Source organism: Centrocercus urophasianus, unplaced genomic scaffold (genome assembly GCF_019232065.1).
Source record: "Centrocercus urophasianus isolate 14NV4802_14NV808 unplaced genomic scaffold, USGS_Curo_1.0 seq_18, whole genome shotgun sequence".
Taxonomy (NCBI): domain Eukaryota; kingdom Metazoa; phylum Chordata; class Aves; order Galliformes; family Phasianidae; genus Centrocercus; species Centrocercus urophasianus.
The window spans coordinates 305,310-322,556 of record NW_024884733.1 but is presented as its reverse complement, the minus strand read 5'-3'; the positions used below and the strand labels follow the sequence as shown (position 1 = coordinate 322,556).

General features: G+C 38.9%; 1 protein-coding gene across 1 annotated transcript in view; it reads right to left on the bottom strand.

Annotated features, from left to right (window-relative positions):
- The window catches only part of HMCN1 (hemicentin 1), a 183,958-nt gene that overhangs the window by 69,151 nt on the left and 97,560 nt on the right, over positions 1–17,247 (bottom strand). The window contains exons 33-45 of the mRNA XM_042819403.1: positions 16,843–16,951; positions 16,098–16,267; positions 15,727–15,881; positions 14,822–14,945; positions 14,345–14,446; positions 12,872–13,048; positions 11,399–11,550; positions 10,528–10,651; positions 6,381–6,556; positions 5,996–6,092; positions 2,831–2,953; positions 1,020–1,181; positions 62–343 (exon numbers count right to left, since the gene is read on the bottom strand). Of these exons, the coding sequence (XP_042675337.1) occupies positions 62–343; positions 1,020–1,181; positions 2,831–2,953; positions 5,996–6,092; positions 6,381–6,556; positions 10,528–10,651; positions 11,399–11,550; positions 12,872–13,048; positions 14,345–14,446; positions 14,822–14,945; positions 15,727–15,881; positions 16,098–16,267; positions 16,843–16,951 (1,953 nt within the window). The remainder of the gene's footprint in view (positions 1–61; positions 344–1,019; positions 1,182–2,830; positions 2,954–5,995; positions 6,093–6,380; positions 6,557–10,527; positions 10,652–11,398; positions 11,551–12,871; positions 13,049–14,344; positions 14,447–14,821; positions 14,946–15,726; positions 15,882–16,097; positions 16,268–16,842; positions 16,952–17,247) is intronic.

The window sequence follows — 17,247 nt, the reverse complement described above, 5'->3', positions numbered from 1 at the left end:
GAACTTTGTTTCTCGGCCTGCTTTGTTTCTGTTATACATGCCCCATTTTTTGCACACTCACCATGAACATTTAAATCATATTTTCTGTCAGACAGCCCTGCCACATTGGCAGCAACACAGACATAGCGACCCGTGTCCAACACCTGGATATTTCTCAGTTGAAGAAAGTGCCCATCATGAAGTATTGCTACGTCCTTTCCACTGACCAGCGGACTGCCATCCTTCATCCATGTTACTGCTGGCTCTGGAATACCCTGAGCCTTGCACTCTAGGGAAACTTCACTTCCCTGGGTGACAACAACTTCTGATGGGTGGCTACTACTGTCCAGTATTGTTGGGCGAACTACAAAAGGAAAAGAAACACACTTCAGGATCTTCACCTGCTTCCCAACAGAAAAATAATCAAGCCTGCTAGATCAGTGTTTTACTTGAGACAGTTATTGTGGGTCACTGCTGGCAACTCCATTAAGAACACTCTGCAAATACTTAACAATTTCCCCAGGGCCGAGAAAACAGAGCCAACCTTCCCTTTCCCCAGCCACAAAGAAAAAATGTTTTTAAAAATGTAACTTACAGGCAATTTTAAAAATACAATCAAATGTATTTTGATCAAATGTTCAAAATTCTGTCAACTCGTACAGATTTTTGAAGATTTTCTTTTTCATGGGATTTGAAAGGTTTAAAAATAGTTCCTTTAATCCTGAACAAAATACTGAATTAGCAGTAAAACTGGAAAATTTCAACTTATTCAAACTAATTGTCATCACTACTACAGCTCAGTGACAGGAAACGCTGCATTACCCAATGTGCTGTATCCTGTAGTTAACCCGTGGCCAGATGCCCTTTCAAGACATACAGGCAGTTTCTTGGTAAGTCCGAACTGACAAAATTACAATCACAAATCTCCTCCAAGTACCCTGGAATCATCCTGGATTAGACATTCTGCATCTTAACCCCACTATGCAGACAACGCTTACATAACACGCTCATTCAGAACACAATACTTCATGGTAACTTACTGTACACTTGCAAGCTGTATTCTTTCTTTGCACTTCCTGCTACATTTGAAGCAATACAAATATAAGACGCGGCATCAGACATTTCAGCAATTGAAATCTGCAGCTGCCTGCCTCCAGATAATATCCGTACCCTTCCTGACCGGTCGACTACAAGTGGTGAGCCTGAAAGAGACATTCTTTCAGATAAAAACACAGAGAACGGCAACAAGCTCGCTCAGTGGTGTGAATTCCAATGGCTTATTTAACGGCCACTGAGCTGCACAATTTCCATTTTAAAATTGTTATATCAGAGTTTTCCCAGACTTTGTGCAAGCAGATTCTGAGGACTTCTCATACTACTTGCTGACTTAATGTAGAACAATTTTAGCTACAACACAGCAATTCTCTTCATGCTCACATACATCCAAAACATGTTGGAAATTTCCACAAATTCATTATTTTCAATAAAACCTGACTTCCTGCACATATACTGTGTATGATCATCTCAGCCAGGCCATTCAGTATACCACATGTAAACCTGCATACCTGGCCATCTGCATACTGTGTGTCACGTGGCATGCATGCACATACTTCTGCTCAGGAAATGCTGAGCAGAAGTGGAATGGTTACAGTTCAGCAAAATTATGAGACTTTCTCTGAGCAGACTTTTAAATCTTTGAGAACTCAGGCTTGGTAACTATTATCATCTTTGTAAACTGCAGGGAAATTTTTGTGACAGAAAGAGTACATCTCCCACGATTACTCATAAAAACTGAATTTTCATTTCCTACTATTTCCCTATGAAAATGTGCAAAGGTCTGATTCCTGAGTAATATCCAAAATTGCACTACATTCTAGACTTTCAAACAGGTTCAAATTTGCTTTCAACCATTTAAGAGTACATCCTTCAGCACTGCAGCACATTGTTCAATCATTTCATAGTGTGCTTCACAGGCTGCCAAGAGGCAGGGTGAGGCAAGGTACAGAAGAGGCTGATGCATCTCATTTTCTCCGAAAAACTTTGGCAGAAAAAAAATTAAAATCTGCTCTTTCTACAAGATGTGATTAATAAAGGAGAGTGCACACAACACTAAACTATGTCTTCAGACAGATAGGTAAAGCTGATAAATAACAGAAAAAATTACCATGCTGGAAGAATTCAACACCTTATTTTATCTAATACTCTGTCTCCAGTAGTGTCCATGCTTAAAAAAAGGTGCCAAAAATGCCTATTATTGTCTACTGCTTCGTAAAAACACTTTGCCAATGATTTGTTATAACCCTACAGCAAAAAGGTGTGCAAACTACTCTTAGATATTAAGATGAGATGAGAGAAAGGTTCAGTAAACCCTCAAAGCAACTACCACACTGACTGCATTTTCATCACTTGGCAGTGTGCCACAGCTGCAAATTTCAAGAGAGATTTTGAGGATAAGTTTACGTTACACAGCAGATCACAAGTTCAGCTCTACCCCTCAGTACTGCACTGTGACGCACAGCCAGGTCTGCTGGGATACATAAGTCAGACTTGATGCTTTCTCATTGCACTATACAGTACCTGGGTGTACTGAGAGAGTGCTTCATCAGTGCATATGAACTGTCCAGTTTTAAGTCAGCCAAGACATCTTTGCACTGCGCCCTCCTTGCACAACTTTAGGAATAATGACACCTAAGCCAAGCTGAGGTGATTAGAGAGCATGGCAGAGTCTACCGCAGTAGTTTTCTACTCAATACCAGAGTGAAAAATGAAAATATTTACAGAATAAAGAAGAACTGGCAAATCAGAATTATTATATTTTCTTTATTACAAAAGACAGCAGATGGTCACTCACCACTCTTTGTCCAGGTAAGACTAGGTGGTGGAATGCCTGTAGATTCACATGTCAAGCTTATCAGGTTCCCTTCGATTACTATCAGCTGAGAGATGTCATCTGAACCATAAATACTTGGTGGAACTAAAAAGAAATGCCAAATATCATTTGAAACCAAATGGTATCAGCCAACAGTATAACCAAACTGATCTTCACGCAAATGTGTCCCATTATGCTCTAGAGGAATTACAAGGGTTGCTTTCTCTGGTTTGCACTGCAAACCAGACCCCGGCCAGGGAATAATATATTTAACAATAACTACATCAATCATTCCTGCTCAAGCTCTAGTGAAGGAACAGGATCTATTTCTGGCTGGCTTTAAATAACTTTCAAAATTTAGACATAGTTTTTCCCTCACATTTCTCCTGCAGCAACATGAAGGACCCCATCCCTTCAGATGCCCCACTACAGCAGAGGGCCAACTTTGTTAACAGCTCTGTGCCTGTAAGCCAACTGCAGACGAAATGGACTACTGTTTTCAAGGTGATTCTCAGAGTTTTAAAGAACCTTGGAGCAATCAGTAGGGAAGGGATAGCTGCCTTCTTGAAATGGGGAAATTATTTTCTTTAGATGAAAATAACGTAGGTAATACTTGAAAAGAGACCAAAAAAAGCAGATGAGAATGTAGGCTGAAAATGGAGTGAGTAACTAATCCAGCATATTTAAAATGCACACAATAACAGGCAGCTTCTCTTTCTGACACTTCAGACATGTTTAGCAGCAAGCAGATGTATTGGCTTCAGAATGAATGGCTGCAAGGAGCCTTACTGGACTGGACTGGCCTCAATCTTTCATTTGTTCTGCTTCCAGTCAGAAGTTTAGTGCCACTCTCTTAGGTATCACAGCTTACACTTTATAGAATCATAGAATCCTTAGAGTTGGAAGAGACCTTTAAAAGTCATTCAGTCCAAATCCCCTGCAACAAACAGGGACATCTACAGCTCAATCAGGTGCTCAGAGCCTAGTCCAGCCTGGCCTTGAAAGTCTCCAGGCACTGAGCTTCCACCACATCTCTGGGCAACCTGTGCCAGTGCCTCACCATTCTTACTAAAAAAGACTTTTCCCTTATATCAAACCTAAATCTCTTCTCTTCTAGTTTGAAACCATTTCCCCTTGTCCTTTCACCACAGACCCTGCTAAAGATTCTGTTCCCTTCTTTCTTTACTATCCCTTTTATGTACTGAAATTTAACATGTGGGCTGATTCTTCTAGTTTCTGAAACCAGAGTTAGACCTCAGGATCTCACCAGTCCTCAGATGGACACATTTCCTTGATCTAAAACTGAAAAATATGGCAGGCAAGACTTTCAGTCTCTGAGTGTAAACAAAGACTACAATTCTAAACAGTTACCCACAGACAACTTTCACGGGCAACTTTTGCTTTCTATTAAGCTTAGTCCATCAAAGCTGTTAACAAGCAAGTAGTTATCCCTTCTCTCCAAACTCTCCTGAAATGGTCTCACTGAACAAAAGAACAATCCTTATTCCTCCTGCATCAAAGGTCTTTTGCAACAGTGCAAATCCTAGAAATCTGGGGAAGGAAGAGATCACAGATGATGATGACATGCATGGTGAAGGGACATATATGCTGCATTCAACAAGACCTGGACAGGCAGGAGAGCTGGGCAGAAAGTAACCTGATAAGGTTCAGCAAGTGCAAGTGCAGGGTCCTGCACCCAGAGAGGAATAACAGCATGTATCAGTACAGGCTGGGGGCTGACCCACTGGAGAGGAGCTCTGAAGAGAAGGACCTGGGAGTCCTGCTGGACAACAGGTTGGCCAGGAACCAGCAGTGTGCTCTGGTGGCCAAGTAGGCCAGTGCTACAGTGCATTAAGAAAAGTGTGGCTAGCAGGTTGAGAGAGGTGATCCTCCCCCTCTGCTCTGCTCTGGTGAGACTACATTTAGACTACTGTGTTCAGTTCTGGGCTCCCCAGTTCAAGAAAGATGGGGATCACCAATGAGTCCAGTGGAGGGCCACAAAGATGATTAGGAATCTGATGCATCTCCTTCATGAGAAAAGGCTGAGAGACCTGGGACTCTTCAGTCTGGAGAAGAAAAGGCTGAGAGGGGTTCTCATCAGTGTTTATAAACATCTAAAGTGCAAGAGTCAAGTCAATGGGAGCAGACTCTTTTCAGTGGAAAGCAACAGTAGAACAACTGACAACGAGCAGAAACTGGAACACAGGGATTCCATAGTAATGCAATGAAGAATTTCTTCACTGTCAGAGTGTCAGAGCACTGCCCAGTGAAGGTGTGGAGCCTTTTTCTATGGAGATATTCAAGAACTGTCTGGGCGCCTAACTGTGCAACCTACAGAATGGAAACTGCTTTTGCCAGGGTTGGACTCGATCTCTAGAGGTCCCTTTCAACCCCTACAATTCTGCAATTGTGTGTGCTTAACGTGGGAATAGTTCATGGTCTCATATGGTACGGAAATATCCATTCCCAAATTTAAACATCAATGTTTCTTTTAAATACATAATGACATTATTCTGTAATAAACATTTTTGTTTAATCATTAAAAACCCTTTTATCTAATTGTAGTTTTGCGAATTCAAAGCATTTCAATTGGTATATAGGGAGAAAGCAATATGGCAGGAAAAGCTACCCAAAAATCAACGTCTCAAAGAAACACTGTGCCACATGTATCATCTAACCATAGAAACATTTTACTAATGCTATTACTACAATTTAGTGCCGGTAACTTTGTAGAGCACACAAAGCTAGGAAAAACAGGTTGGTTTTTTTTAACCTGAATTTCCATGCTTCAGTATTTTAAAATTTAAACAAAAAACTTTAAGAAAGTTACTCTAAATGACATTAGAGTGCATAAATAGGAGCCAGACACAAAGCCAGTTAGTTAGAGCTCTGAACTACTATCATGCATGGAAACCCAAACTGAAAAAAGCCTACAAAGTATCTGGTATTAATTTAGAACCAAATCAAAGAAATTTGGAGAATATGTACACCTTCTGAAATTGTTGAACTCAAGAAAATAAGAAAAAGTCACCCTGCTTGAACCTCAGCATTTATGAGTTTATGAACCACAGAGGATTTCAGTGTCTCACATCATAACTTCACTCTGAACTCCATTCCCATTCCTGAAATAAGCTTAACAAACCTTACCCCAGATATTGACGTTATAGTTCTTTTTAGTTTTCCCAGCAACATTTGTTGCTTCGCAAGTGTAACGGCCAGTGTCCTGTACTTGAGCTTCTTCAATCTAGGAAGAAAAGGAAAACCTGGATTTTTTCTTACACTGTTATATAGGAAGGTTACAGGGTGAAGCTGCTCAGGTTTTAATTTTTATGCTTATACCTGTCTCCCTAATATTAGTAACAGTACAACACTTGCAAAATCTGTAAGTAAACATTTAAATGCCTGTTGTCTCGCAGTCTTCATGCACTGCTTCGCTGCCCCATTAATGCTATTCAGGTTCCAAGGCACACCCAGCACCCTCCTGATGGGTACACTCCCAAGGAAGTTCCTGATGCATCCTGACCCAGCTTACCTTCAGCACACTTCCATCTTCAGAAATGCTAAGACCTGGTTTCTTCAGCAAGGGTCGCCCATCTTTGAGCCACGTCAGCACAGGCAGGGGAACAGCATTGCTCTGACAGAGCAGCTCCATTGCCTGGCTGATGAGCACAGAGACATTTTGTTCCTCTCCCATGATGTTTGGTGGAACTACAGCAATATATCAGAAAAAGAGGCCTTTGGGTATTGCAGACTTCCCATAGCAAGACATACTGTAGAGTTAACAAGTCTTTGTTTAACAAAAATAATATGGCAGTTACTACCTTTTTGACATCCAACTTATGTCTCCTTTAGATCTCAATAAGCACCAGAAATTGTGTTGTCTACAGAATATTCTCTACACAACATAAATAGTAGTAGAAGATCAGTCACAGAGAAGTTGCATAGATAAGCCAGGGCTAGGAGAAAAATACTCAAAATACATTTAGAAGGGAAATTCACTATTACTAAAGATTGGAGAAATATATGTCCCTGATAAAAGGACAGAAGAGTTAATGAGTGTAAAGATTCACAAGACAATCAAGCTTGGCGTAAAATGTCATAAACTGTTTCAGACAGTGCCAGCATGTGTACTTGGCTTTAAGAACTCTGACTTTAAGAAGAATTTTGTCCAGACATTGCCAAATACAAAAGATAAAACGAGAATTTAGATGGTTCCAGCCAAGTAAATAGGTTAATGAATGAATCACAGTAAGACGTGATTTGCCATCACATTATTGTCCATTCTGTGGTGTTTCTAGCTAATTACTGCCATTGTTGGCACTGAGCATTCTATTTAAGTTTGTACAACAGCTGCAGCAAGAGCCTCATTATCACACATTTCCAAATTGCAGGAGAGAAAAATCAGGTTTTGGAGGAGAAACAGTCTATGTAGAAGACAAAAATGCTTCTGGGCACGTTTAAATTGCAGCCTATTAGCTGTTCTTGATTGGTATTAAAAAAAAATAATAAAATCAATGCATACTTTTTCCCCATTTTTAACTTCAGCCGTTTTTCTGAAAACAAAGCAATTGAGAAACAATTGAGTACTAAACTTTGAAAATCAGCAAGTGAGCAATTTTTTATTGGGAAAGTGTTCGCAGCTGACGTTGAAAAGAACTCCCCAAATTAAGGAGGAAACATTACACTGAGAAGATGACATTAAAAGATTAATGACTGAGAACTTCTTGTTGTCCATGACTTTATATCGTTATTCACAGCTGAGCTCAGTGTCCTTTAGTAAGAGCAGGCTGGACCACAGTCAGATGAGATTTTCAGACTCCCGAAGCAGCTTTGAGTTGTTAATAAAACAGTGACACTTCATGAGTTTTAAAGTAATTTCAGCCAAGACACAAACAGCCTTGGAAAATGGTGAGATTTGTGTAGCATGCCATCACACTGCACCGCTGCAGCTTACCATCAGTTCTCTACTGGAAATTCCCTTTTGAAACAGAACTCGGGAATCCTCATCATAAACTTAGTTTATCTCATTTAGTTAACAACAGCAAACTAGAGAGCAAAAATACTTTTACTGGGGTGCTCAAGCATGATCCAGAGGGCAACTCTTGTTAGTACTCCTAATGTTCTTAAATCCTTAAAGCATTTGATAGGGATTCACCTTTGTTTCTTTCAATTTAAAACCAGAAGGCATACTCACTACAAACTTAACATCAAGGCAACTTTAGGTCTGCAATTAAATACATGCAAAATCAAAACTCTTGTAGCAAGAAATTACTTCATCTTGTAACATATATTCAGTGAGCTTTTTAATACTTTTTGAGTACCAAGACTGTTCACTTCACTCAATAAAATGTTGACCAAGGCCAAATAGAAAAGCTTTTATTGCTGCATTTCCCTCTTTTTCTAGCTTAGAAGTCTATTAGTTCAGAAAATGCATGTCTGGTTGCCCAAAACATATGAATAAGAAGGGAAGCAGTGGGACAATTCATGAGAAATACTCTTGGCTTCACTTCGAACAAAAAGATATTGAATTAATTAGCACAAAGGAGATTACAGAAAATCCCAAAGTTGTACTCAGCAGACCATCAATACAGTTCTCAAGATGTCCTGAAAAATAACACTAACAATAAAGCTTTGTTTTTCTTGCACAGGAAGTATTCATCAAAGCAGCAGATTTCACAGTATGGAAATAATTTAGGGAAAATTCTGATCTCTGTGGATAAGAAATAAAGTAACTGAAAACAAACCTGTTTATCTTTCTTTGTAGAACTCACAAAAGCCCAGATTCTTTATGAGTATTATGGAACTGAACATTGGAATCTGATCCACTACTGCAGAAGGTAAATCTATTTCCAAAACTTTTCCACCAACTACATTTTCCCCCAGCTAAATGAACTGAAATGCATGTAAAAGGAAACTGAGTTCATGAAATGTGGAAAGACAGACACTAGATCATTTGTTTCTGAAGAAATAAGGTTTAAAATTAATCTAATTATGCTCATGGTAACTACATGCTCATGGTAAATATATGCTCATGGTAAATATATTTTAAGCCAGGTTGTTCCAACTCTTAGACTAGCTTAGTGCATTTCATATTTCCAACCACCTCAGATCCAACTGCATTCCAAATTATTTTCCTCCTGGGACTTCTTAATTAGACTATTCATACCAGGGTAAGTCCTAACAGAGAAATTACTTTCTGTAACAACTTCACTCAAGATTGCCCTGCAGAAGCTCAATAACAGTAAAATTACAACAGTAACTTTACATACACAGCTTTTAACTGTCTCTTTTCATTTCTTCTAGCTAAAAGAGACAGAAATTCCAAAACCAAAGGAACAGTAAGTAGATCCATACTATTTTTGCACTTATGTGTACAATTACAGTTGTCCTCAAACTCCAAAAGGTACCTTGATATTCCTTGTTGTAGATACAAAATGTTATATCCCAATTTAAACCTGAGTTTGCTGTGCCAGAATCCCAACTTTCTCAACTGCCTCTTGCAGATGCAAAAAGTAGCCACGACTCAAGTCACAAGTGAGTATCCTAACCACAGTGCCTTTACAAGATTAATCTGAAAGCCAAACATGAAAGCAAATAACCTAAACAACTGCCTCTATTAGCCTAAGAAAACATGCAATCTTCTAACTTGTAACATTTCCAGAGTTCTGCTTACAGTTGTCATACACTTAGAGATTGGCAGAGCAAAAACATTTTTCTCCCAACTAATCTGAAAGCAAAAACAAAACATCAACGGTTCTTCAATTCCAAAACCTTCTCTCCACATGAAGTACTGTAAGATTTCTAAAATAGTAGATCACTGTTCACCCTCATTTCACTGGTGTACAGAACATTCAACTGTCCAGGGAAACTTTAAACTTGCTACAGCTAAACTCCACGGCTTTCCACCTGAATGCATATTTATGCTCTTTGGTATCTGTACATCACTAGTGATCTGTAAGAACAAAATGTAAAAAACCATCTTATACAAGCTGCTAGAAATCAGGAGGAAGCCAAACAAGCTACAAAAAATAAGGAAGACAGATAAATTTACATGTTAAAAAGAATATAGAATTAACTGCTTGACACAATTCCAAAAACTGGCAAAACAATATACAATAGCTAAAGTGATATCCTGCTTCTCAGAAGAGACAAAGTTGTCTCACTGGGCTCAGTATAGTGTCACAATTAGCACTAAAAAAGACACCGCAATTTTGGCAAATGGTGACTTCCAAGCAAGGGCTTGAAAATGGAAAGATTTCAGAGAGATGTGGCAAATTCACATTAACTCATTAATGTTCATTAAAGACCACTGAGCTCTCACCCCCATAACAGCTTTTGTAAAAGGGATCAATGTGTAACTCACGCAAAGACAAATACACATTTTCTCCCATCATTTATGAACGAGCCTTTGTGTACACAACTTACAAATTCGTTGTTGCAGCTACATTTCTTCAACGATAAACAGAGCATATGCACTTCAATACGTCTGTGTGCATATATATATTATTATCTTTGTTTTTTACTTACATACATGTACACACAAACACACATCCTGATCTCTTTGGCTTTCATTATGGCTTGGAACAGCTTTGCTTCAATGTTACTAAACATCCGGACCACTAAAGCCCCATGAACAGTTTTCCTCATTCATTGTCAGAAAATCTGTTAGAAAATCTCACCATAAACTCTGAGATCTGTATCTCTTTGGCTTTCTCCTGCAGCACTCACTGCAACACAGGTATATTTTCCCGTGTCACTTAACTGAGCACTAGTCAACACCAGGACTCGGCCCCCAGACAGAACCTGCAAAAGAAACACAACATATTTAGTACACATGCTTTGATGTAAAGCAGAAACATGAGAATGATTAGATTTTCTTCCAAAACAAAATGCTTGTTTTGCCACTGATTTCCACCATCTATATTTTACCTACACTCTTTCCTGCACTCCATTGTTCTTCTTCATCAAGACTTGAAAAAGCAAAAGTCTGGCTTTACGCAAATCATAGGAAACTCTGGAACTTAGAAGTCTCTGATAGATAAGGACATTCCCCTCTCACTAGTTTCAAACATTGTCACATTTTCTGTCTGCGCCCAAAGTAATCCACATACTTACACAAATTTCACCTCTCATCTGTCACATCGTAAGCAACAATGTCGTATTATTTTGATTCATAACCTTCTCCTTACAGCAGGGACTTGTTTTTCCCCAAGCTGTTATTTTTTGTAATGAGATATTATGCAATCTTAAACTCCAAGAATCTCTTCAGTGTAGAGAAGTTTAGTCTTCTTGCCAGACAGTGGGAAACTTGCTTATGGAAACTTTTACTCAGTATGACATCAGTTGAAAAGACCAACTTATTTCAATATACCCATAATGAGCACATTTTGCACAATAATTACTGTAAGCTTGCAACAATATCCCGGAGCAAAAAGCCTTATACTCTTACACCAAAACCTCCAATTTTTTCTGTATCATTAAATTGCACAGGCTTTAAAGGCTCATGCTAAAGCAGGAAATTACACAGATGGCAGGATATGAACCCAATACCTGAAGACCATTGCTAAAGCTGGAAACAGGACTGCCATCTTTTAGCCATGTCAGGATGGGTGCAGGGATGCCTCTGGCTTCACACTCCAGTCGCACCAGATTATTGACCACTGCTGTCACCGTGTCACTGCTGTCAGAGATTGATGGTGGGACTGAAAAAAGAAAATAAAGCTGGAGCAGCTATGTAAGAGTTCGGATATATCACAGTGAAATTAAATGGGATGCTTAGTTTTTTTGCTTCTCTTCCTGCAAGGCACTATACTTAGAAGATTTCTAATGCTAGCACTACTGCCATTTGTTTGCTCTGTGCCAAATGCTGCTCTTACTTACATAAGCAGTCTGATAACTTCAATGAAACTACTGTGAGCAAGGTAAGTAGGATTGAGTCTGCAGCCCAGAGAACAGCTGTGACACCCACAACCAGAACATCGTATGTGAAAATATTCCCTCAGACTTTTATAACATTCCATTTAGACCTTATGAAAGGCATTAACAGTGGTGGAGATTAATTAGAGATGTTTACATGATAAACTGAATAAACTTGCAGAACATACACTTACCAGTTCAGTATGTACAATATCTGCCTGTCTGATGATAAAAATAATCTTAATGGGATATATAAAAACAATTACTTTCAGTGTAAGGCCTAGTACATTTTGTAGAGCTATGTTTAAAAGGGAGACAGGAACATACCTTGGCTCTAAATATTTCCTGTGAATTCATCACTGGGTGAGGTTAATTACCCTTGACCATGCCTTGAGCCCTCATTCTCTCCCATGATAGTCATTAATCAAACAGAAATGTATGGCCCAACTCCACATTTGTTAATTAACATTAATAGGAACTACTGACTAAGCACGCATATCAGTCAGGAAGACTGTGCCACATTTGGTCTGCAGTTCTGCATTGAAAACTCCCTCTGAAAACCAGTTACATGCATATGCATGCATCAGATACAGGAGTTTGGATTAGGATCCAAAATCCACTTGAAATGAGTGGAAGAGTTCCAATTTGGCTTTTGATCAGGTGTCTCATTTCTGCAAACACCTACGCTTCAACTTCACCTCTTTAAATACAGTACATTTTTCTTTAAGATTCTTGCATTATGGAAGAACATTTGACTTGTGTTCTTTCTTTATCTGTTGCAGACTTTGAAGTCATCTACAGTGAAACAGAGCTATTTCAAGTCTTTCTGAATCGTTTAAATGATAATATAAATATCTTTTCTACAAATCTGGTGTCTCTGCTCATTCTCCCTAAAAATCAAATTCCCTTATGATATCTTCCTAATACTAAAAACATGTATCCTAATATCACTAAGGGAAAAAAACAACAAACAACAACAAAAAGTGAATGTGCTCCCTTGAGCCCTGCAATATCTCTTCCAAGATGACGAATGACAGGAAGACTTCTAAGCAGATTTAAAAGAGCAAATGTGCAGGTAGCAGTTTCTCACAAGTTTTTAATACTTACCATGAACCTGAAGACTGTAGGACAACTCAGCTGTGCCTGCAGTGTTGACAGCCACACACTTGTAAACACCAGTGTCAGAGATCTGAGCACCCTCAATCTCCAGAACCTGACCCTTGTTCAGAAAAGTGACACTTGCAGCACTGGTGAGTGGACGACTGTCTTTGTACCAGGTGATAGCTGTAAAATTAAATGGAAAAATTGCCAGAAGTATTCACCCTGATAAACAGGTCCAAATATACTTCAGATTTTCCCTGTGAATTGCGAGAGACATAAAACCAACATTTAAAAAACAATATGTATTCATTAGAATTAATAACAGTAGAACATAGCCAGGAAATGAGAAAATCAGTAACATCTGTGCAAAATAGTGACTATGCCTACAGGATTAAATAGCGAATTTGAAGCTACTGTACATGCACACCATGTGCTTATGAAATAATGTTCTGCAGTTAAGAAAGTGTAACATAAAGTATCTGTTTTGATGATGTCTAGTCATCTAATACCAAGGTTGAAAAATACTCAAATACACAATAGAAATCATTTTTCACATTTTACCCTGAAGTATTGCTATGTTAAACTGAAAGACCTGAGAAGTTCAGACAGAAAATGCAAGCAGACTTCATCTCAAAGGCTGAAAAATGGGAAATGAAAACTGGAAAACTGATATTATTCCAAAACAAAATGACTTTTTTTTTTTTTTTTTTTAACAGAAAAAAAAAAATCAACAAAAATGAGGACAGTTTTGCATCTCCAAAAGATTACCAAAAGATGGTACTCTTCTTCAAGAGAGCACTGGTGCAAATTAACGCTTTACTGGTATCACTTCACTCTTTAGCTAGATGAGAACAAACAGATGCAAGCAGCTTGGTTTTCAAACTTTAGAATATCATGAGAACCCAGAAAATCATTAGTATAATCTCCGTTATTCGGGAAAGCCACAGAAACCACGGTACACACAGAGAAAACATTTGCATTTACACATGCCAGCGGCCTGAATCAAATAGGGAGAATCCTATGGTTTTCAAGAGACTTTAGGCAAGGTCCTAGATATGCCCCCATTTGATGGGCACACTCAATACTGAAGGTATTGTTCAAGTCTGCCCTATCCCATAAAATATTGACCTGATGGGGAAAAGATGTGTTTAAAGCTGGTTTACAGCTGATTTCATAAAACTCTAACAGTATCATTGCCTACGGACAAGACATTGCTGTATGCATAGGGGTATAGATTATCCATGTGTTTTTCATTTGTTTAATTAGAAACAGAAGAAATCACTGAATTTCCAATTCTTATTTCACATCACTCAATATACTGACACTCTCTATCATAAATAATGTTTAATAGTTTATAGCTAGTTTAAATACCACAAAATTAACTTCATGCTAATAAATATCCATTATTTTCAAAAGGTGTAGAAAAGTCACAACCCGTTATCAGACATTCTTCAAATCCTGAAAGATGCATGTGAATACCTGGCACAGGGTTCCCCGATGCTCTGCATTCAAGATGGATTGGATTATTCACAACCACTGTTTCACTTAGCATTCTTCCTGCATCCTCCAGGCTGGGTGGTTCTTCAAAAAGGCAAAAGCATCGGTTTTCATTATTTCAGCTGCTCAGTTGGAAAAAATTCCAATCACAAAGCATTTTGCTCTCTGAGAAACTTAGGGCAATGAATTGCCAAAGTTTTCACTAACTACTGGATAACGGAGAAATTTCTCTAGGAACTTCATCTGTGGAGTCAGACTACACTGGCAAAATCCCAGGAAAGGCAGATGTGTTTCTGCACTGCTTTCTGCAGTGGGACAAAGAACGAAAACTGAAAGATGGATGTGCAGAGGTAAAAAAAATGCCAACAAGCTCAAAAGAGAAAGGGACACAGATATAAAAAAAAAGCTGCCTTAAAATCACTATTTTCAGCTTCTAACTAGAGGCAGAAATATCATTACCGTGCACATGAAGCTGAATATGCTGTTGGGCTTCTCCTGCAGCATTTGTTGCCACACAAGTATATCTGCCAGCATCTTCAAGCATGGCCTCAACAACTTGCAGAACATGGCCTGAAGACTCCAGCTGTACCAAAACAGAGAGTGGGGAACCACATTAGACAGTAATTCCAGATAGAGTCGCTAAGCATAAAGGCACACTAGAAATGTACAATGAATACAGCTGGTCTCATCTTTACTCTCATCCAGGGCCAAAAGTCATGCAACAGGTGTCATGGTAGTTCGAAGATATCAGTACTGCCAGGATATCTGGATTGCTAGCCTTACAGCTGTGAGGAGACCTAGATGGCAGAGGGACAGACAAGCATGGTGAAGGGAGGGCTGCAAGCTCTAGCAAGATGTCAAAAACTGCTCCATCTCGAATCAAAGTCACCACAGATGCTTGATCCCATAGGGCATGCAAGCACTGGGAAGGGCTGTTCACTGAAAGTCAGAATTCACAATGGAAGGGAATGTACAGGCAGGTGCTTCACTGGCAGTGCTTATAGAAAAACTCAACTAATCCTGCCTCACAATGACAAGTGGGCAACACTACCTCCCAGCTGACAAATGGCCATACCTTGAACGGTATAACACAAATGAAAGGAGCCAGATGCTGAATCTACAGTCACGGACTCATACCTCCTCTGGTATGGAGGTATCTAATGAGATTCAGTCTGCTGAACATTATTACTCAATATGATGTACAGTCTATTCAGGTAAAAAGCCCATTGCTTTCCAGGATGAATCTTTAACATCTTTGTATCACAGCATGAGGGAAGCAAAAGGAAAAAAAAAAATGCATTAACACATTTAACTTATAGTAACTATGTTTCACACTTTGGATTCCACAGAAGAGTATTGCTTACTCTAGTATTTCCCCTGGCTGTGTTTACTGGTTGACCATCTTTCAGCCAAGTTACGGAAGGGCTAGGAATGCCATTGGCTATGCACTGAAGTGTCACAGCTTTGTATAGCACAACAGCTCTCTCAGAAGTGGCAGCTGATTTAATAGTTGGAGGAACTGCAAGAAACAAAAATAAAATATCATTTGAACATATATATTTACATATATAGAAGGACTATGACACCAGTAAGAATAGCCCTACTTCTATTTCATCTACTCTTCTCTCTTATTTTTCTATTCACTAATGCTAAAAATATTTACTTAAAATTTCAGTATCTTCTTGCCAGCAATCCACAATAAAGCCAGTCCCCTTTTTCCCCTTGAGTAACTTACCATGCACAGTAACAACAAATTTCCTTTCATGTTCTCCTGCCATATTCACAGCCACGCATTTATAATGGCCTGTATCTGATACTTGAGCTCGAGAGATGAGAAATTTTTGTCCATTTAACAAGATCTTATGTCCGGTTCCCTCTTCAATTGGCTGGCCATCTTTTAACCACCTACCAAAAAGAAAGCATAATCTCAGATCTCTATTGGAGTAAGATAAACAACAGTCCTAATACACACACATTTATATTACACAGAACATGTCAGAAACTCTGTTTTCTCTATGGAGATCTGGAGATGTCAGATAGCATTTTGCTTCTGAATGCCTATGGACTATAATAGTTCACCGGGAGAAGGGAACATATGTGAACAGGCACTAAAGAAGTCATCAGAAAAGGTGAAAGCTAGTGTAAATAGTAAACATCATCAAAAGAGGCAGACAGAAGTCTCCAAAGCAAAGGCAATAATGGCAGATGACAAATACAGAGCTGCATTAGCAAGGGAAGAAGGATTTGGTCAGCACTTGTTATCCATCCGAATTCCCAGAACATATCTTCTGGCACAATCTACTGAACAAAACAAATTGCAGTGAAATCATAACACTGTGCCATGTGGGTACCTGCCACTTCACTGGAGACAAGAGTCTGTTCTCCAGACAATAGCTATCACTAAATTAACATGGACTACTTTCAAGATCCTCCAATCAAATGGCAGATTTTTTGTTTTATTGCCATACCAATCCCCTTACGTGATTGTTGGTGAAGGTGTCCCTGTTGCTGAACAATCCAACTCCAATGGGCTATGGAGAACCACAGTGTAGTCCAAGAACTCATCCCCACCTTCCACAAATGGTGGGACTGCAGGAGAGATGAAGCCATCAGCAAAAATATTTAAGCATCAGTAGTGTAACAAAAGTCTATTAGAAGTAGTAGTGTTAAAAAAAAAAAAAATTATATCCATCTCACCAAGAGACACAGATAGATTTGGAATTCATTAGGAATCATTGTTCCTTTTTGAAACAAAACAGGTAGACAATGACATTTTCTGAGTTCAAATGCTTCTTATCTCTCTCTTTTTAAAATTATTCTTTTTTTTCTTCCCCAGATTCAGTCTGAGATCCCTTGTGAAAGGCTGTGTTGGGGTGGGGAACCTT